Source organism: Apodemus sylvaticus, chromosome 15 (genome assembly GCF_947179515.1).
Source record: "Apodemus sylvaticus chromosome 15, mApoSyl1.1, whole genome shotgun sequence".
Lineage (NCBI taxonomy): Eukaryota > Metazoa > Chordata > Mammalia > Rodentia > Muridae > Apodemus > Apodemus sylvaticus.
Genome location: NC_067486.1, coordinates 61258870 through 61284803, shown reverse-complemented (window position 1 = coordinate 61284803; position 25934 = coordinate 61258870). Strand labels below are relative to the sequence as shown.

Sequence of the window (25934 nt, the reverse complement as noted above, 5' to 3'; positions counted from 1 at the left end):
TAATAAAAGAGAATATATGGCCCCTAACATTTTAAATTTACTTTTTAAGATGTGAGGGGACCAGCCCCTTTTCTTCCTTTGGCTCAGTGATTGGCGGGTTCTCTGGTTAGGCCATCCGTGCGTGCGTGCGTGCATTCAGAGATGCAGGTCGGCTGTAATGTGACATTGTGATGCTCAAACTGCTGCAGACAGGACAAGCACGGACCAAATTGTTCCTCCCTCCCCAGGTGTCGCGGCGTCCCTGGAAGTGTCCGAGAGCCCAGGCAGTGTCCAGGTGGCCCGCGGCCAGACAGCAGTCCTGCCCTGCGCCTTTTCCACCAGCGCTGCCCTCCTGAACCTCAATGTCATTTGGATGGTCATTCCCCTCTCCAATGCCAACCAGCCCGAACAGGTACTTCTGCACTGCCTCCAAAACCATGGATCCCAGCAGAAGAGATAGGGCGGGGCAGCATCATGGGGATGCGTTTGATTCTTAGTGTAAGGTGACAGGGTCAGTGTGCCCTCCCCCCACTGCATTATTACTAAATATGATAAGGTATACAAATTTGTTAAATTTTTAAATCTTTAAAATTTGTTAATTTTTTAAATCTATTATTTGAAAATTGCATACATGGATACAGTGTATGTCTCCAAACCACGGAACTTTTGCAGTAGACTAAACTTTTGAGATCTTCTGTTAAATGCCATCATTTTAACCTTCAGTGATGGGGCTTAAAATATTTTTTTAAAAAGAACTGACTAAGGTTTTCCACACATGCACAGGAAGACCCTCATTTTCGTCCCACAGGGAGGCCTTCTGCTGTAGTATAGGCCGAGTCTTCCCCCAAGAATAGTTAAGTCTGATAAATAGCAATTGGCAGGCACAGTGGGCGTGGCCTGCAAAGCTCTCCCTGTCATGGTGGTGCCATTCAGCCGGTGAGTGATCTGTCATTCTGTGGCCTGATCAATAGAGAAGAACAGTGCCCTTTGAATTCCATCTCACAATTAACATCTTCAGCAGCAGAAATATTTATGTGCTAATAGTCTGGTAGCATTAAAGACATTTTCTGATAAACTAAGGAAGGAAAATAAAATATTCTAACTTCGTGTGTGTGAATTTAGAGTCCTAGATGCTCACAGATGGTCCCTCACAAGACGGTTGTTGACAACCCTGAGAAATCAAAAATTCCATCCTTTGTTATGGGTTATTTGGTTCTGTCTACTGTGTTATGTGCCAAGGAGGGGCTACCCTGGTGTACTGATATATTGTTTGCTTTCTCAGGTCATTCTCTATCAGGGTGGACAAATGTTTGATGGCGCCCTCCGCTTCCACGGGAGGGTAGGATTTACAGGCACCATGCCTGCTACCAATGTCTCCATCTTCATCAATAACACCCAGCTGTCAGATACGGGCACCTACCAGTGCTTGGTGAATAACCTTCCAGACAGAGGGGGCAGAAACATTGGGGTCACTGGCCTCACGGTGTTAGGTAAGTGGCAGGCAAGTCCTGCTACCTTGCGCTCGCTCCACCCTCACATCTCCTCTAAGGTATGTTCACTTCATTCCGCACTCCCTCCCTGGCCCGAGTTCCTTCCTGGCTTGCTTTCTCACAGCTAGTGCTCCTCAACTTCTCAATGCTTCCTGCACACTCTTGCCAATCTTGCATCTCCAAACACTCTTAAAATTTACTATTTGAGGGCTGTTTTCTGACAGTGGATTAAATGATTAAAAATTATTTGGGGGCCTGTAGGGCAGAAGTGTCTGCTGTGATAAAACTCAGTTGTGAATAGTTTGTTGTGAGCAAAAAGTAAAGCTATCATTCTGTGTGAGGTAAAGACTACATTTGTGACAGGAAGTGGGGTCACCATAGTTCTCAGCTTGCACCTGTGGCTTTGACATATTTTAACTTTACTCCTGTGTACTCTTAAGGACATCCTTGTTTGTACAGTAAAACAGATTATCACTTCAAATGAGATCGGATCTATTTGGGGCCTTGTCCTTTAATACCACGAATGAGCAAAGTTTAGGTTAAAGTTCGGATCTTGCTTAGCACCCGTTTTTTATCATACAATGTGGGTAGACTCTGCAGACACTAAAGTATGTCTATTGCAGCTGTTTGGTGTCTCAGTTCATGTCTCTCAGGTGGACTCTGTGTAGAAGTGGCTGCCAAATAGATGCTTTTGGTACAAAGGGTGGATTGAGAGCATTTGGGCAAAAGAGGAAACACTCAGAGAAGGCCCTTCCTCTCCTGCTCAGGTTCCAGTATCTACCTCCAGAGCTGTCTAGCCCCTGCCTCACCTGCATCTCGGTCTTCCCATTGAGTTGTTTGAAGATCTTGATGTTGGGAGTTTCTAATGGTTTTCCTCTTTAGGGGAGACTGTGCTTTTAATCCTTGGTGCCCTGTTGTTCTCCCACACCTCCAACAATTCAGAAAGCCAAGGAATAGGTTAGAGATTTATCTTCTGAAAACAGAATTCATTACATTAAAGCTGTATAGAGTTGTACGTATGCCGAGTACAGTATGGAGTATTAATAGAAATAGATGCTATTCTGATGTTTATATCTGATAGTTGAGCAACTGGCTTCCCACATTATCCAAGCTTTAAAAAAGTGAGTGTGTGGAGGGTGAGAGACAAAACCCTTTTATTTTATAGTTAGTGTCACCTCAGAATAATTATTTCAGATTTTGCTTCCCAGTAGCATAGTGATATTATCAATGGAACTAGTCCAGGAGGCTAGCTTACCCCCTGACAACAAAGAGATCTTTGATCAGATACTTGCACCCCTCCCTTCCTTTGTGTCTTTGGGCCTGAAGCATGCTAGGCCAGCCTTCCCCTGGTGAGCTACCTTCCCTGACCCCTGACTCCTGTGCCCTCTGGTTGTTCAACTCTCCTCTCCCACTCGCTCACTGCCTGGTTGCTGTGTATATCTCCAACTCAGTTTGCACTGCTGGATTCGTGTGTTTCTGAAGGCGCAAACTCATCTACTGAGGAGGCTTGAGGATTAAGAACATCATCACACGCACTTAAACTCCAGTGATGTCAGACTCAGAGGCATGGCGCGCCCTGCCCTGGGTTCTGTTTATGAGTTCCCTCCCAATGTGCTTCTCCACTTTGGCCTTGCTTTGGTGATTTTCCTATTCTTGTCGCGTATGTCCTTGTCAATCTTTAATGAGTATAGAATGTTTAGGATTTGAACTATCCCCTGCTTTATTGTTAGCTTTCTCTAACTTGAGCCTCCAGTAAAGTTGTTGCCCTAGAAAGCTGAATTTGCTATAAAGTGGGCCTGTCTGCTCTCTGTAAAATACCAGTGCACCTCACTAAAATGGGTTTTGTTAGAGGACAGTTGGTGGACTCACAATTTCTGCTTGTGAAATGGGGTTGAATGTCTCTTTTAAGCAGTATCTTTAAAGGTGATGTGTTAACACGAAGGCTCTTAAGAATCCTTCTTCAGAGGGAACATTCAAACCAAGGCTCTAATTTACCTTTAAATGTAACCAAAGGCTGTGGCTCCTTTTGTAGATTTTTTTTCTCTGCTTATGGCACTTGCAGGCCTCCAGTCCACCCCCCCACTCCACCCCCATCCCCCCACCCCACCCCCACCCCCGTCCTGGGTGTCCACCCCCATCCTGGGTGTGTGCTCTAGCGTTCTCTGGCTTCTTCAGTGAGGCACTGTCCCTCCCAGGTGATCTACGGTCATTGCCTGCTGTTCCCCAGGGTCGAGCATTCCTGTCCCATTGGCTCACAGTAAAAGTGAACTTTTGTTACCCATTCTTCCACGACAGTCCCCCCTTCTGCTCCACACTGCCAAATCCAAGGATCCCAGGACATCGGCAGTGACGTCATCCTTCTGTGTAGTTCGGAGGAAGGCATCCCGCGGCCCACGTACCTTTGGGAGAAGTTAGATAACACTCTCAAGCTACCTCCAACAGCCACTCAGGGTACGTATCGCGCCGTGGGACATGTCTGCTTAGTACTTGAGGAAAAGTAATGAACTTTAATGGTTTGTAACTGCGGAGAATAGAGTGCTTTCAACTCTAAGGTGAATATGACATTTTCTTTCTCTTCCATATTTTACTTTCAAAAGCGTATCAGGTAGCATGAAAATTTTATTTCCTAAGTGGAGCTTTGAAATAGCATTCCAGGAACTTCTTTGAGTTAATGCTAGTCCCCGACACCTCTGCGTACCCACTTTCTGCCCATTTTAGTGTCAGAGAGATGTGCACACACATAAGAGGATTAATTCTCCTGTTTCGGCCTCTGGTCTACTTAGTGGAAGATGATGAAAAAGATGAGGCTAGGGACCCACGACCTAAGGTCACACCAGCTAGGGAGCCATGCAGGCCCTGGGTGCTGCTGGGTATGCAGTTCCATTCATTTGGATTTCATGGTAAAGAAAGTATCTTTAAAAAAATCTCAGATGTGGCCAGACGGTGGTGGCGCATGCCTTTAATCCCAACACTTGGGAGGCAGAGGCAGGCGGATTTCTGAGTTCGAGGCCAGCCAGAGATACAGAGAAACCCTGTCTCAAAAAACAAACAAACAAACAAACAAACAACAATAACAACAACAACAAAACCCTCAGATGTTACAAAATAGGGTGAGCTGAAGTTAAAGACCTGTGTAAATTCTTGCTTTTCAAGAAAATACAAATCAGCATCTCAAGTGCTGTGTTCTCTTTAACGTAGACTATTTGCCTTCACTCATTCTTGGGGTAGATTGACAGCTCCTTATCGGGAGCGAGCACTTAATGGGAAGGCCCCAGACGGCCTTGGCTGTGCCTCGGTTAATGCTGATGTCCTGTGTCCCGTGCCTGCCACAGGACAGGAAGCCCTGGCCGCTGGGTGATGTCGGCTGTAGCTAAGACCCAGGACTACGGACCTCTAGAAAGCCCACAAGTGAACTCCCAACAAATACAGAAGAAGCTGGTGACTGTCCTGTCTCCTTTTAACTCACAAAGCCCCCAATTCATTATCCTTGAAACCTTGCTTTCAGCTTACCAGCACTTGGGTCCCTTTTGAAGTGACTGCCGCAGTACCATGGTCCCCCGCTGCCCGTTCACTGCAGAATGCTTCAGCTACACCGTGGGATAAATAGCTTCCTTGTGGACTGACTTGCTAATCTCACTATTGCAAGTGGCATGCTTAAAATAGCTCGTGTTGAAATGCTGAAAACGATCGAAGTCCAGCTTTGCCAGCAACTGTGTCTATGGTAGTTTACCCCTCCAGACCTCTGTAAGATGAAGGGGTTGACAGTATCTTCTGGAACCTCCGAAATGTTATTGAAGTTATGTGGGTTTTATCCATATCCTGTTGGGGGAGCACTGGATAAAGGAGAGGGCTTTCTGTATTTCCCTGTTCTCGGTGATTCTATATTTGCAATTTGAGGATTCTTTGGTATTTCAGGGGTGAGCTTCGAAGCCAGTGTTGAAAATAATGTTCTTTGTAATTCAGTCTTTGGATAAATTATCAGAATTATTTCACACAACCTCATTTGTTCTAATTAAATGTGCCATGGTTTTTCGTCAGTTTCAACTCTTGATGTTTATCTTCCAAAGTAAATCTTAGCACATAAACCCCAAACAATTTAAAAAATGTTTTTCTAGACAATTTGCATTGCTGGTTATATTATAGCATTTTAAAATTTGAACTCCTTGATGCATTTTCTGAGGAAGTAATATTTGGTACAAAGGAAGGCATCTTACTAGTCTGGCCAATAAGAGAACAATATATTGGAATTACTATAGTTGTGTCTCATTTGAGACACTCAGCAGCTAGGACGTCCTAGGAGAGTTGGGTATCTGGCCTGTCTGCTGATGTGTCTCCAGCACCTAGGACAGGTCTTGGTGGTCAAAAGCTATTTGATAAATGGAGGGATGGATTCTAACGTTCAAACAGTGAATGAGAGGATAAATGAAATAAGAGTCTTTACTATGGCAGATTAAAGAAGAAAGGTTTGCAAACAGTACTGGGAATGTAAAGGGATGTAGACCTTTAAAGTTCATAGTATTATAATGGTAGCATAAAGGGTGATATCTAAGAAGTCCTTATACATGGCAGATACTGCTGTAAACATTTCACAGATGCTATTGTTTCATCATTATCCAACCATACTCTAGGAACTTGGACTGTATAACTTTATACATAAAGACAAAGACCCCACAGTCACATCAGTCCTGGATTCAGGATGCTAAACCACTTCTGACTCAGGAACTCCCATCCTTTACTTGTCTTCAATATAAAGAACACTGTGAACAAATTTATGCCTCAATATATACAGCTGGATGAAATAGACATTAAACAATATGACACATACTGGAAACTGGAGTAAACCTCTATCATGAAATAAACTAGATCAGTAAAAATAACTACACCAAACAAACATATACATAAGCCCAACTTTCCTAGGGGAGTCTGCAGACTTATCAGCTAACCCCATAGTTCTGATCCCCCACACTGTTTTCAAAGAGCAAAAACTGGGAGAACCTGCCCAATTCATTTTATGAGATTACTTGATATTTGGACATTAAAAGTGACCACACGATAGAAGAAAAAATAAAACAAAAAACCATTGTCCACTCTCCCCGTGAGCCTGTTACTGTTGTATCAACACTGTGAATGGAGCAACTCTTGAAAGCCACAGAACTATCCTCTAGAAACGCAAAGGTACGTTAACACCAGAGAATGTAAGGCATAATTCACAGATTGACTACTTATGTGGAATACTTCTTAGTCATAATGCTGTCTTGGGCATTATACATCTCGATGCCTGTCAACTTTATCAAGTCATGATTTATGAGTAAAACTTTCAAATGTTTATAGTATCCACTTTCGGTGCATGTGGACTTTGTGATGTTGTGACCACAGTCAGGCTGATGGGTATCAATACCTCACAGAGCTGTGACTGTTTTCTGTGCTGTGGTGGGCAAGCCAGTGAGAACACTTACGCTCTACTTTTAGTGAGTCTTGGGTATATATAGCAGTGATGCTGTCAGGTCACCATATTGTGTCTCAAATCTCCAGAACATGTAGAGTACATCCACTTAGCTTAACTGAAGTTTTGTTCCCTTTAGTCAACATCTTCCCACTTCCCCAGCTCCTTGGCAACCATCATTCGATTCTCTGCTTCTGAGTTTGTTATTCCTAATCATAAAGCCTAAGTAGTATAGAAATATAGCAGATCAATAAACTTTAATAATCAGAATGTAGATCAAGGGAGTAAATAGTGTGATCCTTCCTGGTAAAAACAGAGAAGAGCAATTTAACATGTCTATAATACCCATCACAAGGTAGACCCTGCTAAGACTGCGCATAGTGCTTAACTACCACCCACCTGCTACCTGCATGTTAATGTGCTTATTCCTTTGGTTTTCTGCCAATATCATTTTAAAAACCTGGTTCTTGAATGAAAGATGGTCATTTTCCATATCATAAAAAATTTATTTTTCAAGATTCCTTTTGGGGGTAGTTTTTAATCTCCTATTACTAGATGTCAAAACTGCTTTGAAATTATGACTTTATTTTTGGCCCAGCGTATTTTAGGAGACAGTTTTGTAATTTCTGTTAAATCATGAGAGGTTTCCTTAAAAATATATCTTTATGCTGCTCTGCCTGGCATGCCCAGCCTTTTGACTTTTGTGACATGATATTGTCAAAGTTCATATAGGAAAAAATAATCTTAGGATGATTTTTGGGTAGTAATTTTATGATTTTGTGTTGGGCAACATTAATAGCTATTTCTGAGCACACGCCACAAGCTGAGCCTGCCTGGCAGACTTTGAAATCCAATGTAAGACATCTTGGAATTATATCTATAAATATATTTATATATGTGGGACACTGTAATTCCTAGTACATATTCTAACAGAGCAGTCTATATCTTACTGTGCATAGAAGCCTTTACTGCATGTCAATCCCATGGCGTCTTCCAAATATTGACTCAGTTGGCCTGCAGTAGCATCTAGCATAGATGTTTTAAATAATCATATCTACTATACAGCCAGAAAAATCACTTGAATAGCATGTTACACATGGAGAAGGATGCATCTCACATTGCACAGGGTGACTGATTTCAGGAAGGACACCTATTCTCAAAACCAACCATTCGGCCTCTTGGTAGTTAAGGTTTCGGTAAACATGGTGGCTCGGTAAAACTTGAAGAGGCGTTTTTGTTTTTGTTTTATTTATTTCATGTATGTAAGTACACCGTTGCTGTCTTCAGACACACCAGAAGAGGTCATTGGATCCTATTACAGATGGTTGTGAGCCATCATGTGGTTGCTGAGAATTGAACTCTCAGGACCTTTGGAAGAGCAGTCAGTGTTCTTAACAGCTGAGCCATCTCTCTAACCTTTTGGTTTTATGGGGTTTTTTTTAATGTTTTATTTATTTTATGTATGTGAGTACATCTTCACTGTCCTCAGACACACCAGAAGAAGGCATCAGATCGTATTGCTGTGGTTGTGAGCCACCATGTGGTTGACTGGAAATTGAACTCAGAACCTCTGGAAGAGCAATCAATGCTCTTAACTACTGAACCCTCTCTCCAGCCCCTTGTAAAACTTGAACTCAGCAAGAAAAATCTGTGGGATACAGTGAGTACTGCTTCCCTTGGGTCTAACGCTCAAAGAGGGAGAAAAACCCTCATAAATCTAAAACCTAGAGAACCTTAAAATACCTTTTTTTAAAAAAATAGGGTAAATAATGATAATTATTTGCTGATATTCCTTTCTTTGGAAAATGAAACATAATTTTATTTAGCAGTAGTTAACAGTTTCCAAAGCTGAATTGTGCATGTATTTCTAGGAACACCTTGGAAGGTCCCATTCATTTCTAACTGAGCATGGGGGAGGGGTATAATGATCTCTTCAGCTTTCTTGAAACCTCTGTGCAAAGCTTTGCTGGAAATCCCAGAGCTGAAACAGGGGGCAGTCTTAATCACTGTGGTCTAATGCCATCGTATTACAAGGGAGAAATCTAAGTGGACAAAATCAGAAATGAAAAAAAGTCATCAGTAGCATATACCAAGGAAATCCAGAAATCATAACTCGGAGTCTACTGATTTGGAAAATCTTTTTTTAAAAAGTGTTATTTTCTCAGTACATACCACAACCAAAGTTAAACCATAATCACACAATAAAACAGACCAATAACCCCCAGTGCAATAGAAGCAGTCATTAAAACTTTCCCTTCCCCAAAATCCCGGGGCCAGATGGTTGTAGTGCAGAATTCTACCAGACTATCGAAAGTTAATGCCAGTACTCTGCACACTATTCCATAAAATAGAAACAGATCACTGTGCAGTTCATTTTACAAGGCCAAAGTTAGTCCTGGTATCAAACTACATGAAGACGCTACAAAAAAAAAAAAAAAATTACAGACTGTTGTGTGTCAAAACTTTTCCTGGGGAGACAAAATACACACTTACCTACCTCGTTAGCGATCCCACGGCAGACCAAAGGATATTGTTGAAGTCCAACTTGATGCATCAGTTGGTTTATTGGGGTTACTTACAGGAATATGGGTGAGGGGTTACTTACAGGAGCAGAAATGACTCGAAAGAAAGTGGCATTGCCAAGCGTCAGTCCAGCGTGGGTGACAGCTCACAAACCTAGGAACTTGGAGCTCCCTGCACAGGCTGCAGGCAGCTCAACAGGTTGGACAGTGTCCTTTCTAGGTGCCTCAGTTTGTCGAATCCTCTTCCAGGCAGCTCAGCTGGTTTCTGCTTCTTCCAGGCAGGTGGTCCAGGTTTCTTCCCTTTAAGAGAGACTCTGAGCCTGGTGAGTTTCAGGGTCTTCCTGAAGCTGTTGTTTGTCTTCCTGCTTAAAGAGGTTCCCTGCAGGGAAGGAACGTGTTCTATCTTGGAGGAAACAGACAATTTCCTATGTAAACATAGATGGAAAAAATCTCAATAAAATACTTGTAAACTGAATCTAAGAATACATCAAAGAGATCATCTATCATATCAAGTAGGTTTCATCCCAGAGAAGCAGGAATTGTTTAACACATGTAAATTGAAAATGTAATCCACCATATAAACAAACTGAAGGTTAAAAAATACCCCCACAGGATCATCTCCTTAGATGCAGAGAAGACCTTTGACAAAATCCAACACTCTTTCATGATAAAAATCCTGGAGACATTAAGGATACAAGGAACATACCTCAGTATAATAAAGGCAGTTTACAGAAAGATCATTGCCTCCATCAACTTAAATGGACAGAAAGTCACAGCAATTCCACTAAAAAAAGGAATTGGCAAGGCTGGAAAAAGGCAAGGCTGTCTTCTCTCTCCATATTAGTACTTTAAAAAATATATTTTCAATAAAGGAACCATAACTATTCCCTCACCTTGTCTGACATTCGTGGAAGAAGAAAAATTTTCAATAAAGGAACCACAACCATTTCCTCACCTTGACATGCTATTCTTAGTAGAAACAATCTGGTAAAAAGAAACAAGCACCATGTATCCACCATTAAAACTTCTTTAAAAAAAATACATGCTAGAGGTTATAACTTAAAACATCCCAGACAGAATGTGGAAAGCTTTATGGAACACTTGAGGAGCCTGGCTGTTCTCTCTGACATTCAAGTATCCAGTGATGTGTAGCCAGAAGAGAAAGCAAGACATACATTTTAGAAGACGTGTTAGTAGTCAGGGTGATTGTGCTGCCGGGTCATAAAGAGGAGGCTTTGATGAGTGGAGAAGGCTTGAAGCAGGTGAGGCGGTGGAGATGGAATGAGGAAGGTCAGCGCTCAAGATTAATGCACATAAAATCTTCAGCATCTTAACTCAGCCAACACCAACACAAAAATGATAGGTAATTAATTTATTTCTATGTCTGTTGAGCAAAGACCAAACCTACTGAGTAGTATGCAGATCATTACATAGCATTCAAATTTTCTCTTTAAGAGTTGACATTAAAATATTAAATATTTATAATATCTTTCACCTTAAGATTGCATCTTATATCTGCACGGATGTCTGTGGTTCTGTGTATTCGAGTGCAGATGCCCCTCGAAGCCACAATGTGGAGTTGGATTCCCCGGACCTGGAGTCACAGGTAGCCATGAGCTCCTGACATGTGTGGTGGGAGCCTAACTCAGGTCCTCTGCACAGCACTGCATCTGCAGCCCCACATTTATGTTGTGGTTCCTTTATGTTCCGAAGATAAAGTGCCAGATTTAAGTTTGGCACTAATTTCGTGTGAATTTTCCCTTTGGTTTTAAGTTTACCATCAGATACCTGTTTCAAGGTGAGATCGTGTGTGTATACAATTTTACTACTCATTGGTTTAAACAACATTAAACCACAATTCACCATTATCTTTTTAAACAGAGCTTCTCCTACTTTTATATAAGAAATTATTCAGTTATTGTGATCATTTGTTCCTTAAGATGTGTAAGTTATGAAGGAATTTATGATGTTAGGCACTTATTACTCTTGCAAAATCCCAAATATTGACATCTACTCAGAATTTAAGATACTAGAGTTTAGCCACTGGTGGCACACGCCTTTAGTCCCAGCACTTGGGAGGCAGAGGCAGGCGAATTTCTGAGTTCAAGGCCAGCCTGGTCTACAGCGTCAGTTCCAGGACAGTCAGGGCTACACAGAGAAACCCTGTCTTGAAAAACCAAAAAGATGCTAGAATTTTTTTCTTAAGTTTCCTTAGGATTAAAAGAAACACACACACACACACACACACACACACACACACACACACACTGTGTGTGTGTGTATGTATGTATATGTGTATATATGTATATATGTGTGTATATATATATATATGTGTATATATGTATATATGTGTGTGTGTGTGTGTGTGTGTGTGTGTGTATCTTCCCAAGAAATTCCTGTGTAGATGTATCACCAGACAGCATTGTAGTCACATGAACGCGCAGTGCCTCATTCTGTTCTCACCCGTCCAAGAGTGTTTCTAGCTCCTGGTTCACGGTTACAGGTGAGGAGCTGAAGCACACAGCCTTAAGCAGATAGCACCCTCAGGTCCACACGGATAGTAGGAAGCTGAGCAAACTTCACTCCAAGTCTGACTGACTCCCAAACACACGCTCTCAGCTGCTGCACTCTTGACACAGCCAGATGTAGGCTCTGGAATCGGGAACATTCAGAACTGGGAGTAATCAGATATACTTGTTTCTCTGGTTATGAAGGGCCTGTCCCCCCAACTTCAGACCCCTATTTGGAAGAAGGAAAACCAAAGGGACTGCTACCATCATCTTTCATTTCAGTAAATTATTCCTGTCCTAACACAGGCTTGGCTGGTTTCAGGCTGTGATGTGTAGGGTTTTGTTTATTTGTTTGGTTGGTTTTTGTTTTTGTTTTGCCTCAGAGTGGTGTCTGATGAGGGGTTGCTGGTAGCTCAGCTTTGCCTGATTCCTTTCTTCGTAACCCTCCTTATCAACAATGCTGTCTCCTCTGTCATCTGCTGCGTAAGCTATACCAGGTATCCTGCCTCACTAGCTGAACCATGGGTGTTTGTTTGCTTGTTTGTTTTTAACAGTAAATGCTTACGGTGCCTGCATCTGGGGACAAAGAATCAGTGGGCTCACCTTTTAAAAGTAATTCTTTAAAGCAGCCCTCCTTCCAGTTGCCTGCTTTGCAAGTGCCAAGCTCTGCTTAGAGCAGCTGTTTAAAATTCCCCCAGTCGTCTCTGGAAATGTCAACAAAATTACTGGTTTGATGTGAACTGACTGAGTTTTTAGAATTTTTGGACCTTAAGGGGGAAATGGAAGAAAAGCAGTAGCAGTGCAGGGGGGCTTGTAGGGTTGGTTGCCTGGGAGGTTGGGCTTTTGTTGCCTAGAAACTTTGGGATGTGTTGAAGGAGGGGTTCTGCAGATGGCTGCTTTGTTATACCAACAGTGCTGCCGCTTTGCACGGTTTGAGTTGTGCACAGAAGCTGAGAAGCCAAACCTACTCCATCTTGGAACCAGACTCCCATCTTGAGAGGAAAAAAAAAAGCCTGAGAACCTATAGCTGAACCCATGCTGCACCCAAGTATCAGGAAGGACCCACGGCTTGTCCTCGGCCCACACCCCAGAGTTATCCCTAGCTGCTTCCTAGCAACAATCAATCAAAGATTCGTCTGAGTGTTTGAGATGTGCTTTCAGACCGTTTATGACTGTTCATGGTCTCATTTAGGGCACCCACCTGTTGGCTTACAGTAGTTGTTCTGTTAGGTGCTTGACAGGCTGGATTTCCCTCTACCTGTCCATTTTCCTATAAAATCTTGTCCCAATGAGGGTTTGGGGCTGATTCACCAAATCGTTCTGAGGGTTGGAGGTGAGTAAGCCCGAATTTGAGTTTGTAAGGAGACCCTAATGCAATTATGTTGGAAATGGTTCCTTGGTGATATTTTGGGGTTTGTAAATGCTTCCTGGTACAGCAGCACCCTGTGTAATGAGGTAGCTTTAAGAATCTTACTGGCAAGCAGGTGTACCTATGAGGATTATGATCTTTGTACCCAGACAGATCTGATTGGATAGACTACTGTAACTTGTGTACATGTGATGTCAAGGCTACTCTGAGATTTCTTAGTTTTGGAAAGCAGGGGACACAGAACCTAAATATGTTATGAAGATTAAGTCAGGTTTACTTAAAGCTCTCTCTCTCTCTCACACATATATGTACATATACACACAAAATATATACTCAACACACACACATATAGAAAAGGAAATAATGTATGAAAATCAAGAAACCATTAAGTATATTGATTTCGTTACATTCAATCCACTCAAAGTTACTATCTTGTCATAGATATGTAAGATAACCATGTAATATGGATTTAACCTTCTAAGTACCCCCATAGAAAAGAGAAAACACCAACTCTCTCTCCTTTTTCTGGCCTATGATATTGATATTATTTCAAGTACATATTTGTCAATTTCGTCATTCGTGAACACATCGCATTCATTGTATTGTGTTTGAAGGCTTAGACAACTTGATAGCATTGATGTATGGGAACCTGTGGCTCCGGCTCCCTCCTTTCCTCTATTCTAATCAATTTCCGGGTCCTCATTAGATTCTTTCTATCCCTTGTGCACTGTTCGCAACTCAAACTGAGGTCTGCGGCTCTGGCTGGCATTTAACCTACATACAGAGCCTCCTGACCTCCTTGCTTCATTAATGTCTGCCCTCATCATCCTGGCCCTGCTCTGTGGATTACCCATCACAGAGACAGGGTTTCCATAGTATTGGTGTAGTAAATGAAGGAACTGATAGAGCTAGGCTCCCTGCTTCTGGCTTTGATGTAGTTAAAGATGAAAACCACCAGCAGAACTAAATCTTAGTCCCATATAAAAGTCATGCCAGGGTGGTGGCAGTTCCCAGTATAGGCTCAGGTATTCCTGGACTTTGTTTCTGGTACGTTCCATGTGTGCCTTAGGAATCTTTCCCACTGCCTTCTGGGTTTGCTCTGTTTTAGATGGTTTTGATGACAGATGTGGTTTCTTTCCAGCTAAAGGGAGGCAGTGAAGCCCAGAGCATAGACATTAGATTCCATTCATACAGCTGCGGTTTCAGCAACCAGCTGTGTTCTCCTATTAGCCAGCTATCTAAAACTTCAGTGTCTTTATTTGTTCAGTGGGCTAATAATAAAAAATATCTCAAAAAGTCATTGGAAAAAAGAGCTACATAGAAAATTTTACCCAGTGCTTGGGATATTTTTGTCATCGTGATAAGTCACTTAAACTTCATATGAGTAAATGACTAAACCGGGTTGGTAGTGTGCAGTTGCCTAAGCTTTACCAGTTAGGGCATTCATCAATATGGCAATGTGGTGGCTTTGAAAATGAAACACACAACAAAACCTCCTATGTGGAGAGCAACGTTCACCGGCTACTCGGGCTTTTTCCGTGCCACACCCACTGCTGCTTCACATCAAGACCTTGAGCTTCTCCTAGATGGTGAAGGGCACAATGGGGCCGTTAATATAGGACCATTTCTGTGTGGCCCGGGGTGCCTTCAGTAGACGACTTTGGCTCAAGGATGCTCCATATACGTGGGAAATTCTGTGAGATGGCGATGTGCTCCGAGGCGTCTCCTCTTCAGACTCTCTCCCCTTCTAATCTGTGATACTCAGAACCGGAGCACAGATTTGATTCATGTCCTTCCGTGCATAAAGTGAACCACGTAGGCTCTAGCTTGATCTTCATGTTATTACATTTCCCTAGAAATAGAACGTGGTGCTTCTGATCACAGACTCTCGAGAACAAACTATAACCTCCCTAGTCAGGGAGGACTACTAACGTTTGGCTGTGATTAGCTAGTCTGCAGCTTAAGTTTCAAGATTGTCCTTATTTAGGACAATCCTTAATATTTCTGTGTCTTTAATATGCCATCATGATTTTCTTTACCATTTGTGAACCAACAGGTTTTCTTTCTACACAAAAAAGCAGGAAAAAAGGAGATTGGCAACTCTCCAGTGTGTGTGTGTGTGTGTGTGAGATGTCTTCTTTGTGCTGATTTCTGTCTCCCTTCTTCATTCCATCAAGCTGTCACTTGATTATTGTCTTTGTGACAGACCAGGTCCAGGGAACAGTCACCATCCGGAATATCAGTGCCCTCTCTTCCGGTCTGTACCAGTGTGTGGCTTCTAACGCCATTGGGACCAGCACCTGTCTCTTGGACCTCCAGGTTATCTCACGTAAGTACACAGAATTAGAATGCCAACTCAAGGTGCAGGGGTGTGAGCTTTTTTGTTAAGTCATAGAATGCTGGGTGCTACATAATTGTTTTGAGACTGTGTGAAGAGTAAACAAATTCTTTTAATCATTGTTGAAAATATTTTATAAAAATCTTACTACTTAAGCCTTCTTGATATGCTAATCATTGTGACAAAGTGACTTCTCAGGATAATCAGAACCAAAGGAATCTTTGTGTCATGGTGCTATGGACATGACATTAAATTCCCACATGACATCATTAAGCCCCCTTAATACTCTCGTGTTCCCCCCACGTATTCCTTGTGTGGGTATTTGGTTATAAACAAGCCATATAGGACATTCCCTTTTTGGTAGGGGTTCTGGGTTATTTTGATTCTGCTTGTAGAAGGGAGTCACGCAACTGGGATGTGAGAATCTGAGATCCAAGGCTCTCTTGGGGTGCTAAGGCATGTTGAGTTGTCAGTGTCTCCTGCCAGCCTCCAGCTGCTGCTCTTCTGGGACCTTGGGAGTTGGGAGTTGACAGTTTACTCATTTAACAGTTGAAAGCCTCATGGGAAAGTCAGGCTAATAAAGGTCTAACTTCATGCAGATGGCATGTGACCTCATGCAGACCTACTTGTACGACTAGAGTTGTGTGGCATGTACCATTCATCTGTCTGCCGTTTATGTCTACCCTAACTATGTTTTGCAGCCCAGCCCCGGAGCGTCGGAGTAATCGCCGGAGCTGTTGGCACCGGGGCTGTTCTTGTCGTCATCTGCCTTGCGCTAATTTCAGGGGCGTTCTTTTACTGGAGAAGCAAAAATAAAGAGGAGGAGGAGGAGGAAGAAATTCCTAATGAGATCAGGTTAGTCTATCAATTCCCCACCTTGCAGAGTCAGGGTGCACTTCTATTCATTTTAGAGTTAAGGTTTCTTTGCCAGTCTAATAATTCTCCCCCATCATGGTGATGAAAGTGTCCAAATGCCATTTGCTTGATCTGTATATCACTTTTCCCCCATGGTCGGACTCGCATTTATTTGCAAAGATCCTTCATGAATTTAAGTAGGACGAAGAGCTCGCCTACGCCTCCACATCTGCAGCGTAGATAGCGACTGTCACCCCGGAGCAGTCAGCCCATAAAGCACATGTTTTATGTTGGCCATTGTAATAGATGGGAACATGCAGGAGCAAAGCAGGTCACCTCACAGTCATACCAGAGTCTGTACCTACTTTGGCACCACACCATGACTTGGTAGGAAGGAGTGTATTAGCCATTTTCAACATTGTAATAATTATAATGGCCAACATAAAACATGTGCTTTATGGGCTAACTAGGCATCCTACTTTATGGGAAAATACTTTTGGTTGATGCTTCTGGAGGAGTTAGGTCAAGGGGTCATTGTCTACTGATGGCTTCCTGTCAGAATCTCAAGACAGCACATAACATCATGTGGTGAGAGACGGGGAATGTATATATCTGTCTGATCTTTCTCTTCTTACTAAGTACCTGGCATTCAATAATGTTGCTCTACTCTAATAACCTTACCAAGTCCTAAACACCAGTCAGGCCCTGCCCCTCAATGCTGTTCTTGGTTATATTTCACCCTCAAAATGCCCCTCAATGGAGATCAGTTTCTAACCCTTAATCCTTTAATGGACATTCTAAGACATAAAAACTATCAGGCAGTTTATAAAAGAAGTCTAATATGTTAAGGAAAGGAATGTCAAGATGGTTTTTAAAAATAGCTCATGGGATCTGAGGGTCCAGCCAGTCTCAGACTTGGCCGCATCATATCCTTGTTGAAATGTTTTAATGACTTGAGTCTTTTCCGAAGAACATACCCAGCCTCTCAGGATTTGGCCCCCTTGTTTCTCTGTGCTTCCTCCCAGCTACCTGCTCCTCTGCTCCATCCATTACCCTCTTATCATCGTACCACAATGGTTGTTCTCTAAGCCCTACTTGAGTCTAGACACCATGAAAAGAATTATATGTATATGGAGAGAGAGACAGAGACAGAGACAGAGAGCCTAGACACCACGAATGACTTTTTAACTTCTCTGCATGCTTAGCTTGCTTTCCTGGCTGTTTTAAGGCAACAAATTCAGTGAATTGTCTTTTTCTAGTTAAAAGAGATGTTTAAATATATATGTATAAATAAAATTATAAATAACTTTGTTTCATTTCAGAGAGGATGATCTGCCACCTAAATGCTCTTCTGCCAAAGCATTCCACACAGAGATATCCTCCTCAGAAAATAACACATTGACCTCTTCCAATACCTACAACAGTCGATACTGGAACAACAATCCAAAACCCCATCGAAACACAGAGTCATTCAACCACTTCAGTGACTTACGCCAGTCCTTCTCTGGCAATCCTGTTATCCCTTCAATCTATGCAAATGGGAACCATGTGGTTTTGGGTCCACATAAGACTCTGGTAGTTACAGCCAACAGAGGGTCATCACCCCAGGTCATGCCCAGGAACAATGGTTCAGTCAGCAGGAAGCCTTGGCCTCAACACACACACTCCTACACCGTAAGCCAAATGACCCTGGAGCGCATCGGTGCCGTACCTGTCATGGTGCCTGCCCAGAGTCGGGCAGGGTCCCTGGTATAGGATGACTGAGGACGCTGTGTTCAGAAGAGAATAAACGGACTGCCTTCAGGCAAAGGGGAGCGTGGGATTCGTGAGTGCTGGAAAGATAAACTTTTGTTACGATTCCATTAGCAAAAAGCACAAAGAAGAAGGCTGTGAAGCTGTCCCCTGGCCACTGAGCGTGGGACGTGGCCTGGGGTTATTCCATCATGAAGACTCGAGAAGACTGTTCCCAACCACAGCTGTCCTGAGATTCAGTTAAAACAAAACATGCTGCATCTCAAGAGATGTGTAATGCCACGGAGGATGCTAGAAACAGAGTAGCATCACCCAAACCGCGGTGCAGCTGGACCCATTCTTTAATTCTTGCCTAACTTAATAATTATTTTCCAGACCCTTAAAGTGCCAGGTGGAATTTACAGAATTTTTAAAAAATAGGTGTCCTTAGGGGACAGAAAACAGGAGCAAGCTCGTGGTGTGGGCCGGGCTGCCTCCCCCAGTCCCTTTGATGACACGAGGGATGCTTCCATCTGAGCTGACTTTATCATAGAGGCAAAATTGTTCAGAACACTGGCTAGAGATGGGGGAAAATAAGGAAACTTCTTGTGAACACCCTACACACACACACACACACACACACACACACACACACACACACACCACACACCCATGGTTCCTCCTGAACCATGAACTTCTTATTGGGGATTTTGCTATATTGACAGATTCCTGTCTGCTGCACTCTGGGATCTCTTACAGACTCCTGTCTGCTGCACTCTGGGATCTCTTATAGATTCCTGTCTGCTGCATTCTGGGATCTCTTACAGGTCCATGGCAATTACTGTTCGTGATTTTCTGAAAAAAAAATATTTTTTTAAAAGAAAACTATTTTTTTTAAATACTCGAGAGACAGTGGACTAGGAAAGCAAGAACTTAATGCCTTGTCCAGTGATTGTATTCAGTGACTCAGCAAAGGGCCCACCACACAAGAGTTTTAGGGGATTGAGTGGGGGAAGCTGTTGGAGCCAGGGGGAGGGGCCTTTGCATTGCCAGCAGGGCCCCAAAGACGCACGCTTGTGTATGGCAACCTTGCTGTCACACAGGCCACCATTAATGAGGACAGTGCCTGACGCCTTTTGTACCGAGGAAGATAATTGCCTCTTGTTCGACAAGTAGAGTTTAGTAGGTTATTACAGAAAGGGCAAGAGTTGTTTTGGTTTTGTTTCTTTCAAAATATTTTTTTTTTGGAAAAGAATAATGAGGGTTAGACAAATGGGGGACCTTCCTGTGTGCTCTTGGGGGTCTGCTCAGCATCTGGAAATTTGGCTGTGCGGTTTTCCTCCGAACGCATTGCATACCAGTGTAAAAAGACTCTGCCTCTCCTGTTTTTGGCTAATTACTTGGCTTGGCTGGCCTTGCAATTTACAAGATTCATTCACAAGACTCTCTGCTCTGTATCGCGCTGTGTCTGTCCTGCTGTACTTGTCCTGGTGACTGTGTCTGTCTGCCTGGTGACTGTGTCTGTCTGGCTGTACTCGTCCTGGTGACTCTCTTGCCTTACTCACTTTGCTTTGGGGCAACTCATGGTGATTTCTTCCAAGATTTGTTTAAATTATTTGTACTACTGAGCCCACAACTCTCTCAGAGGACTTCTCTCCCTCCCTCCTTTCTTACATTGTTTTGTCCCTCTTCCGCTCCACTTCCCGCGGCCGTTCCCTGTCCTGTGGGCACAGTCATCCCAGGGAGTAACTCCTGTCTTCAGTTAAGTGAGTGAGTGGAAGCCGTCGTTGGCTGCACATATTTTTCCACGAGGGACACTATTGTGAGGGACACTATTGTGACCATTTCAATATTGATAAGAAGATGAATTTGCTGTAGTGTTACCTCCCCCCTCCCCACTTGCTGGTTCTAGACTTTGTAAAAAATTTAAATAAATGAATGTCTATACTTTTTAAGGAAAAGTGAAGATACCATGTCACAGAAAAGAAGAAACTATTAGATGCTGTTTAGAAAGCATTTATCTTGCATTTCTTTATTCTTTCTAATTACCTAAAATTCAATAAAAGTTTATTCATATAAAATATGCTGTCATTAATTGTTATAGTAGTAATAGATACACGACTTAGTTTAATATTTATTTGGTGTTACATGCATTGGTCTATTCTGTAAAGTTTTGTAAACACATATATACATACACACAGTCATCTTAATGGACATATATTACTTTCAAAATGACTTGAGTTTTCTGTATTAGACTTTTAAGTGGATTACAGTCATCACGAATAGGACTTTGTATGTAATGAGTCCTTTGAACACCTATTTCCATATGATTAATTTGAAAGTTCCTGAAAATAAGATCCAGGTTTTCTTGCTACTGAGCCCCTCATCACCCCCCACAGTGAGTACTGTGAGCATCGCACAATAAATAAATGACTGAGGATTTCTGAGCTGAAAATGCCAAACGATTGAATAGTAACTTCTAGTACATATTGAAACACATTTTTCTTAAATACAAGACTTTGTTTTCCTATCTTTGTATTGAGATAATAGTGCATTTACACGGATACATAAGAAATTATAGAGATCACAATTTCCTTTAACTTAATTTCTCACCCAGAGACATCTTGAGCAGCTATGGTGTATCACAAGTGAACATTAATAACTTCATTAGTCTTACTTGGAGTTCAAAACCTGTGCTTTGATTTGTGGATCTGTACTAATATACTTTTAATCTGTGAGACACTGTGGTAGTTCAGGCTGGTCTTGAACTTGTGGTCTGAGTCTCAAGTGCTGGGGGTACTGGCATACCCCACTGTGCCTGGCTCTAGTTATATACAACTCTATCATGTACAGATTCATTTGACCATCAGAACAGCTGAGATACATTTCATAGGCTGCTCTTTCATAGTTGTGGCCATCTCCCTGTTATTAAAATGGCGACACTACTTAGGATCTCTGTCATTCTGTCATGTTGATAATGCCATATAGATGGAATGCAGTGTGCAACTGTTAAGAATTGGTGCTTTCTATTTTCTTATATTTGTTGAGGTCTGTCTTGTGACCAATTATATGGTCGATTTTGGAGAAAGTTATCATGAGGTGCTGAGAAAAAGGTATATTCCTTTGTTTTAGGATGAAATGTTAGAAACAATGAATTCATGAAATTCTTAGACAAATGGATGGATCTGGAGAACATCATACTAAGTGAGGTAACCCAGTCTCAAAAGATCAATCATGGTATGCACTCACTGATAAGCAGATATTAGCCTAGAAACTTGGAATACCCAAGACATAACCCACATATCAAATGATGTCCAAGAAGAACAGCGAAGTGGCCCCTGGTTCTGGAAAGGCTCAGTGCAGCAGTATAGGGCAATACCAGAACAGGGAAGTGGGAAGGAGTGGATGGGGGAATGGGGAGGGAAGAGGGCTTATGGGACTTTCGGGGGAGTGGGGAGCCAGGAAAAGGGAAATCATTTGAAATGTAAATAAAAAATATATCGAATAAAAAAATCTAAAAAAAATAAAAAACAAACAAACAAAAAAAGAATTGGTGGTTCTCAGGATCATTTACTTGAGAACCATCCATGCTGTTGTATATATGAAGAGTTGGTTTCATTGTATTGATGAGTAGCATTCTGTGATGTCAGTACACTCCAGTTCACTTAATCACCTATTGAAAGATGAGAAAGACATTTGGGTTGTTGACACTTTTGTCTATCATGAATGCCATCACATATTTATGTGCAGATTTTCATGTGAACCTAAGCTTTCTCTCTGAGGGAAATGTCCTTGCAGTTTCTGGCTTGTGTGTGGCAAACACATGCTTGGTTTTCAAAAAGGAATACATGCATATTCTTCTAGAGTAAGCAGTTATACATCTCTTTGCAATCCAATTTCTCTGCATCTTTGCAGGTCTAAATATTATGGACACTTTTAGTGTTAGCCATAGGTATTTCATGATATCTCAAAGTGGTTCTATAATTTTAATTTATACATTCCAGTGGTTAAGGATCCTGATATGAATATATTTTTAATGTTCTGGTTATCCCTATATCTTCTTCAGGGAAATGACTGTTCCTGTAGTCTATTTTTATATTAATCTATTTATCACTTTATATTCCAATATCATCTCCCCTCTCCTCCAAGTACCCCCTTATGCAAGTTCTCCCCCTCAATCCACCCTCCCCTTCTCTTTTGAGGCCAGCCAAGGTGGTTCATTTGGGGGTGTTGGATCCACAGACAGGCAAGCAACAGGCTCAAGAATAGCTCTGACTCCAGTTGTTGGGGAACCCCCATGAAGAACAACCTGGCTGTTTCTATAACAATACCATGCAGTTTTTATTACTATTGCTCTGTAATACAGCTTAAGGTCAGGATAGTGATACCTCTAGAAATTCTTTTATTTTTCAGGGTTGTTTTAGCTGTGTAATATATATATATATATATATATATATATATGTGTGTGTGTGTGTGTGTGTGTGTGTGTGTGTGTGTGTGTGTGTGTATAATATTTCTCTCAAGATCTGTAAAGAATTGTGTTGGAATTTTGATGGGGATCCTATTGAATCTGTAGATTGCTTTTAATAAGATAACCATTTTCTCTATGTTAATCCTTCCAGTCTATGAACATGGGAGATTTTGCCTCTGATATCTTTCTCAGTTTCTTTCTTCACTTGAAGCACTTGTCATACAGGTCTTTCATTTGCTTGGTTAGAGTCACACTAAGGTATTTTATGTCATTTGTGGCTTTTGTGAAGAATGTATTCTCCCTAACCTTTTTTTTTTTTTACCCATTTATCATATGTATAAAGAAGGGCTACTGATTTCTTTGAGTTAATTTTGTATCCAGCCAGTTTGCTGAAAGTGTTTATTAGGTGTGGGAGTTCTCTGGTAGAATTTTGAGAGTAACTTGATTTAGCTTTGGTAATTGGTATCTGTCTAGAAAATCATTCATTTCATTTAGATTTTCCGAGTATAGGCGTTTGAAGTAAGACTTAATGATTCTTTGAATTTCCTCCATGTCTGCTATGTATCCCTTTTCATTTCTGATTTTGTTAATTTGGGTACTGTCTCTGCCTTTTAGTTCGGCTTAGGGTTTGTCAATCTTGATTTTCTCAAAGAACAAGCTCTTGGTTTCATTGATTCTTGGTATTGTTCTCTTTGTTTCTAACTGATTTCAGCTCTGTGTTTGATTATTTCCTACTGGGTATGTTTGCTGCTGCTGCTCCTCTTCCTCCTCCTCCTCCTCCTCCTCTTCCTCCTTTTCCCCTTAGAGCCTCCAGATGTACTTTTAATTAATTCATATGAGAACTTTCTAATTTCTTTATGGAGGCACTTAGTGCTCTGAACTTTTCTCTTAGCACTACTTTCACAGTGTTCCCTAAGTTTGGGTATGCTGTACCCTCATTTTCATTGAATTCTAGAAAATCTTTAATTTCTTTACTTCTTCCCTAACCCAGCGATCATTGGGTACAGAGTTGTTCAGCTTCCATGACTATGTAGGCTGTCTGTTGTTTCTTTGGCTGAAGTCCAGCCTTAGTCCATGGTGATCTGATAGACTGTGTGGGCTTATTTCAATCTTCTCGTATCTGTTGAGGCTTGCTTTGTGGCCAGTTATATGGTCAGTTTTGGAGAAGGTTCTGCGAGGTGCAGAGAGAAAGGTTTATTCTTTTGTGTTTGGGAGAAATGTTCCATAGATATCTTTTAGGTCCATTTGAATCATAACTTCTGTTAGTTTCAATATTTCTCTGTTTAGTTTCAGACAGTGGAGGATGGGAAGCTCTTGGGATCCTGCAAGGCTCTTCAGGATGGAGTAGTGAGGCCAGAGCTAGACAATGGGGCTCCAGGGACTGTGACAACTCAACCTCTGCAGGCTCTCAAGTGGGACTGGCTGGAAAGGAATTTGATCTACTCTGTTTATCTTCAGGTTGCTTTGTGTTGTTTTTTGTTATTGGCTCTGAATACCTCTCTATTTACTGTATATACAGTTTGTTTTTGCTGTTGATATTTGCAGAGTTTCTCTAATTTGTAGATCATAGTTTTAAATTCTCTTCATAGACTCTTCCACAGAACTATTATCATAGGGTCCTGTTGGGTCCAGTACCTGTGCCCTGTAATGCCAGCTACTCCAGTGTCTGAGGAATGAGGGTTGTGAGTTCTCCGCCTGGCTGTGGCTGTCACTTTCTTTCCTACTTGCTCTTAGCCAAGAATCAGAGGAATGATGTAAGCAGTGTAAGACTCTGTCAAAAACCATGTTAGATAATGTCCAAGTTACCAGACTTCCCCAACATGTTTTAAAGGAAGTGTGTGTGTGTGTACACAAGCATGTGTCACAGTGTCACATACACATGGCATGTTCTACCTGTGAAGGTCAGAGGACAACTTGTAGGAATCAGTTTTTCAGGTTGATCCCAAGAATCAAGTTGAGGTCATCCGGCCTGGTGGCCAGTACCATACCCACTAAACCATCTCACTGGTACATATGTTTTTCCTTTTACGGATTGTGCTGCTCTTTTTTTCATCATGTCTAAACTCTTCATTTAGATCCAGGTCCTAAATAGTCTCACTATTTTCCCCCCAAATTGTTTTATGCTTTTATATTGAATTCCATAATTAGTATTGAGATTCTTTTTTTTTTTTAACAGTAAAGTTTCATTTGAGCTTTATTATTTCACTATGTGGGTCTCCTTGCTGTCCACTTGTGACATAGGCTGGGCCCTCCCACATCAATCACTAATTAGCAAAGTGCCCCCGGAGGCTTGCCCACAGGCCTGTCCTAGATCTTATGGAGGCATTTTTATAGAGACCGTGGCAGCATGGTACAGGGCCTGCATGAAAGGAGAAATGGACCCAGGTGCCATCCATAACCCAGGAGCTATCTCCAGCTGATGGCCACTTGTAAGGGAAAAACTAGATTCTCCAAAGGAGTTTCACTGGAGAAACAAAGCACTCTAAAGAGTAGACCCAATGCCCAGCAGTTGATAGCCAATATAGAATGAACTCAGTAGCAGCTTTGAAGGCTTCATTTTGTTTTTGTTTGTTTTTTTTTTTTGTCTTGTAATGCTAACCTGGACATTTTTTTTCTATCTTCTTTCAAGTCTTTTGTATACATATTATTGGTTTTACTTCTGGCTTTTTATGGGATTCCTCTATGTGCAAACAGGTATGTCTCTGCATTTATATGTATCTTTATGCTTTTTCTTTGATTCTTTTTGTTTGGTTTTGTCTATTACAGTATCTTTTATTTATTTTATTCTGCCTTATCCTTTTGTTATCCCTTAGAAGCCTGTTCGTTTCCTAATGAGAGACAGAGGGTGAGTCTGGAGGGCAGGGGAAGTGGGGAGGAACTGGGACTGGACAGGGAAGTGTGGGGGAGGGAAACCTCGGTCAGAATATGCTGTGTGAAGAAACGTATTTTCAATTAAAAGAAAGTTTGCCTTGTTTCCTTAAGTCTTGATTAGAGCAGATCTGCAGTATGTCCTGCTTCATTCCTGATGCTGGCAACTCTGCCATCTACATTTTGCTTCTTGTTTGTTGTACTCAGAGTCTGTTGCTTTTTCTGAGGTTTTGATTTTTCAAAGGAATGATTTGTTTCATTAATGCTTGTCCTTACCCCCCCCCCTTTTGGATTTATTTTCATTGGCCTGTCTTTGCTATTTATACCATTCAAATTGCATTGAATTTATGCTGATCTC

General features: G+C 41.8%; 1 protein-coding gene across 1 annotated transcript; it reads left to right on the top strand.

The window, feature by feature from the left end:
- The first annotated feature begins 232 nt into the window (after positions 1 to 232).
- On the top strand, positions 233 to 18850 carry Igsf11 (immunoglobulin superfamily member 11). Its single transcript, XM_052158483.1, has 6 exons — positions 233 to 391; positions 1262 to 1469; positions 3765 to 3920; positions 15520 to 15642; positions 16353 to 16506; positions 17829 to 18850. The coding sequence occupies exons 1-6, from the start codon at positions 353 to 355 to the stop codon at positions 18259 to 18261; spliced, it is 1113 nt and encodes a 370-aa protein (XP_052014443.1). The 5' UTR covers positions 233 to 352; the 3' UTR covers positions 18262 to 18850.
- The last annotated feature ends 7084 nt before the right edge of the window (positions 18851 to 25934 follow it).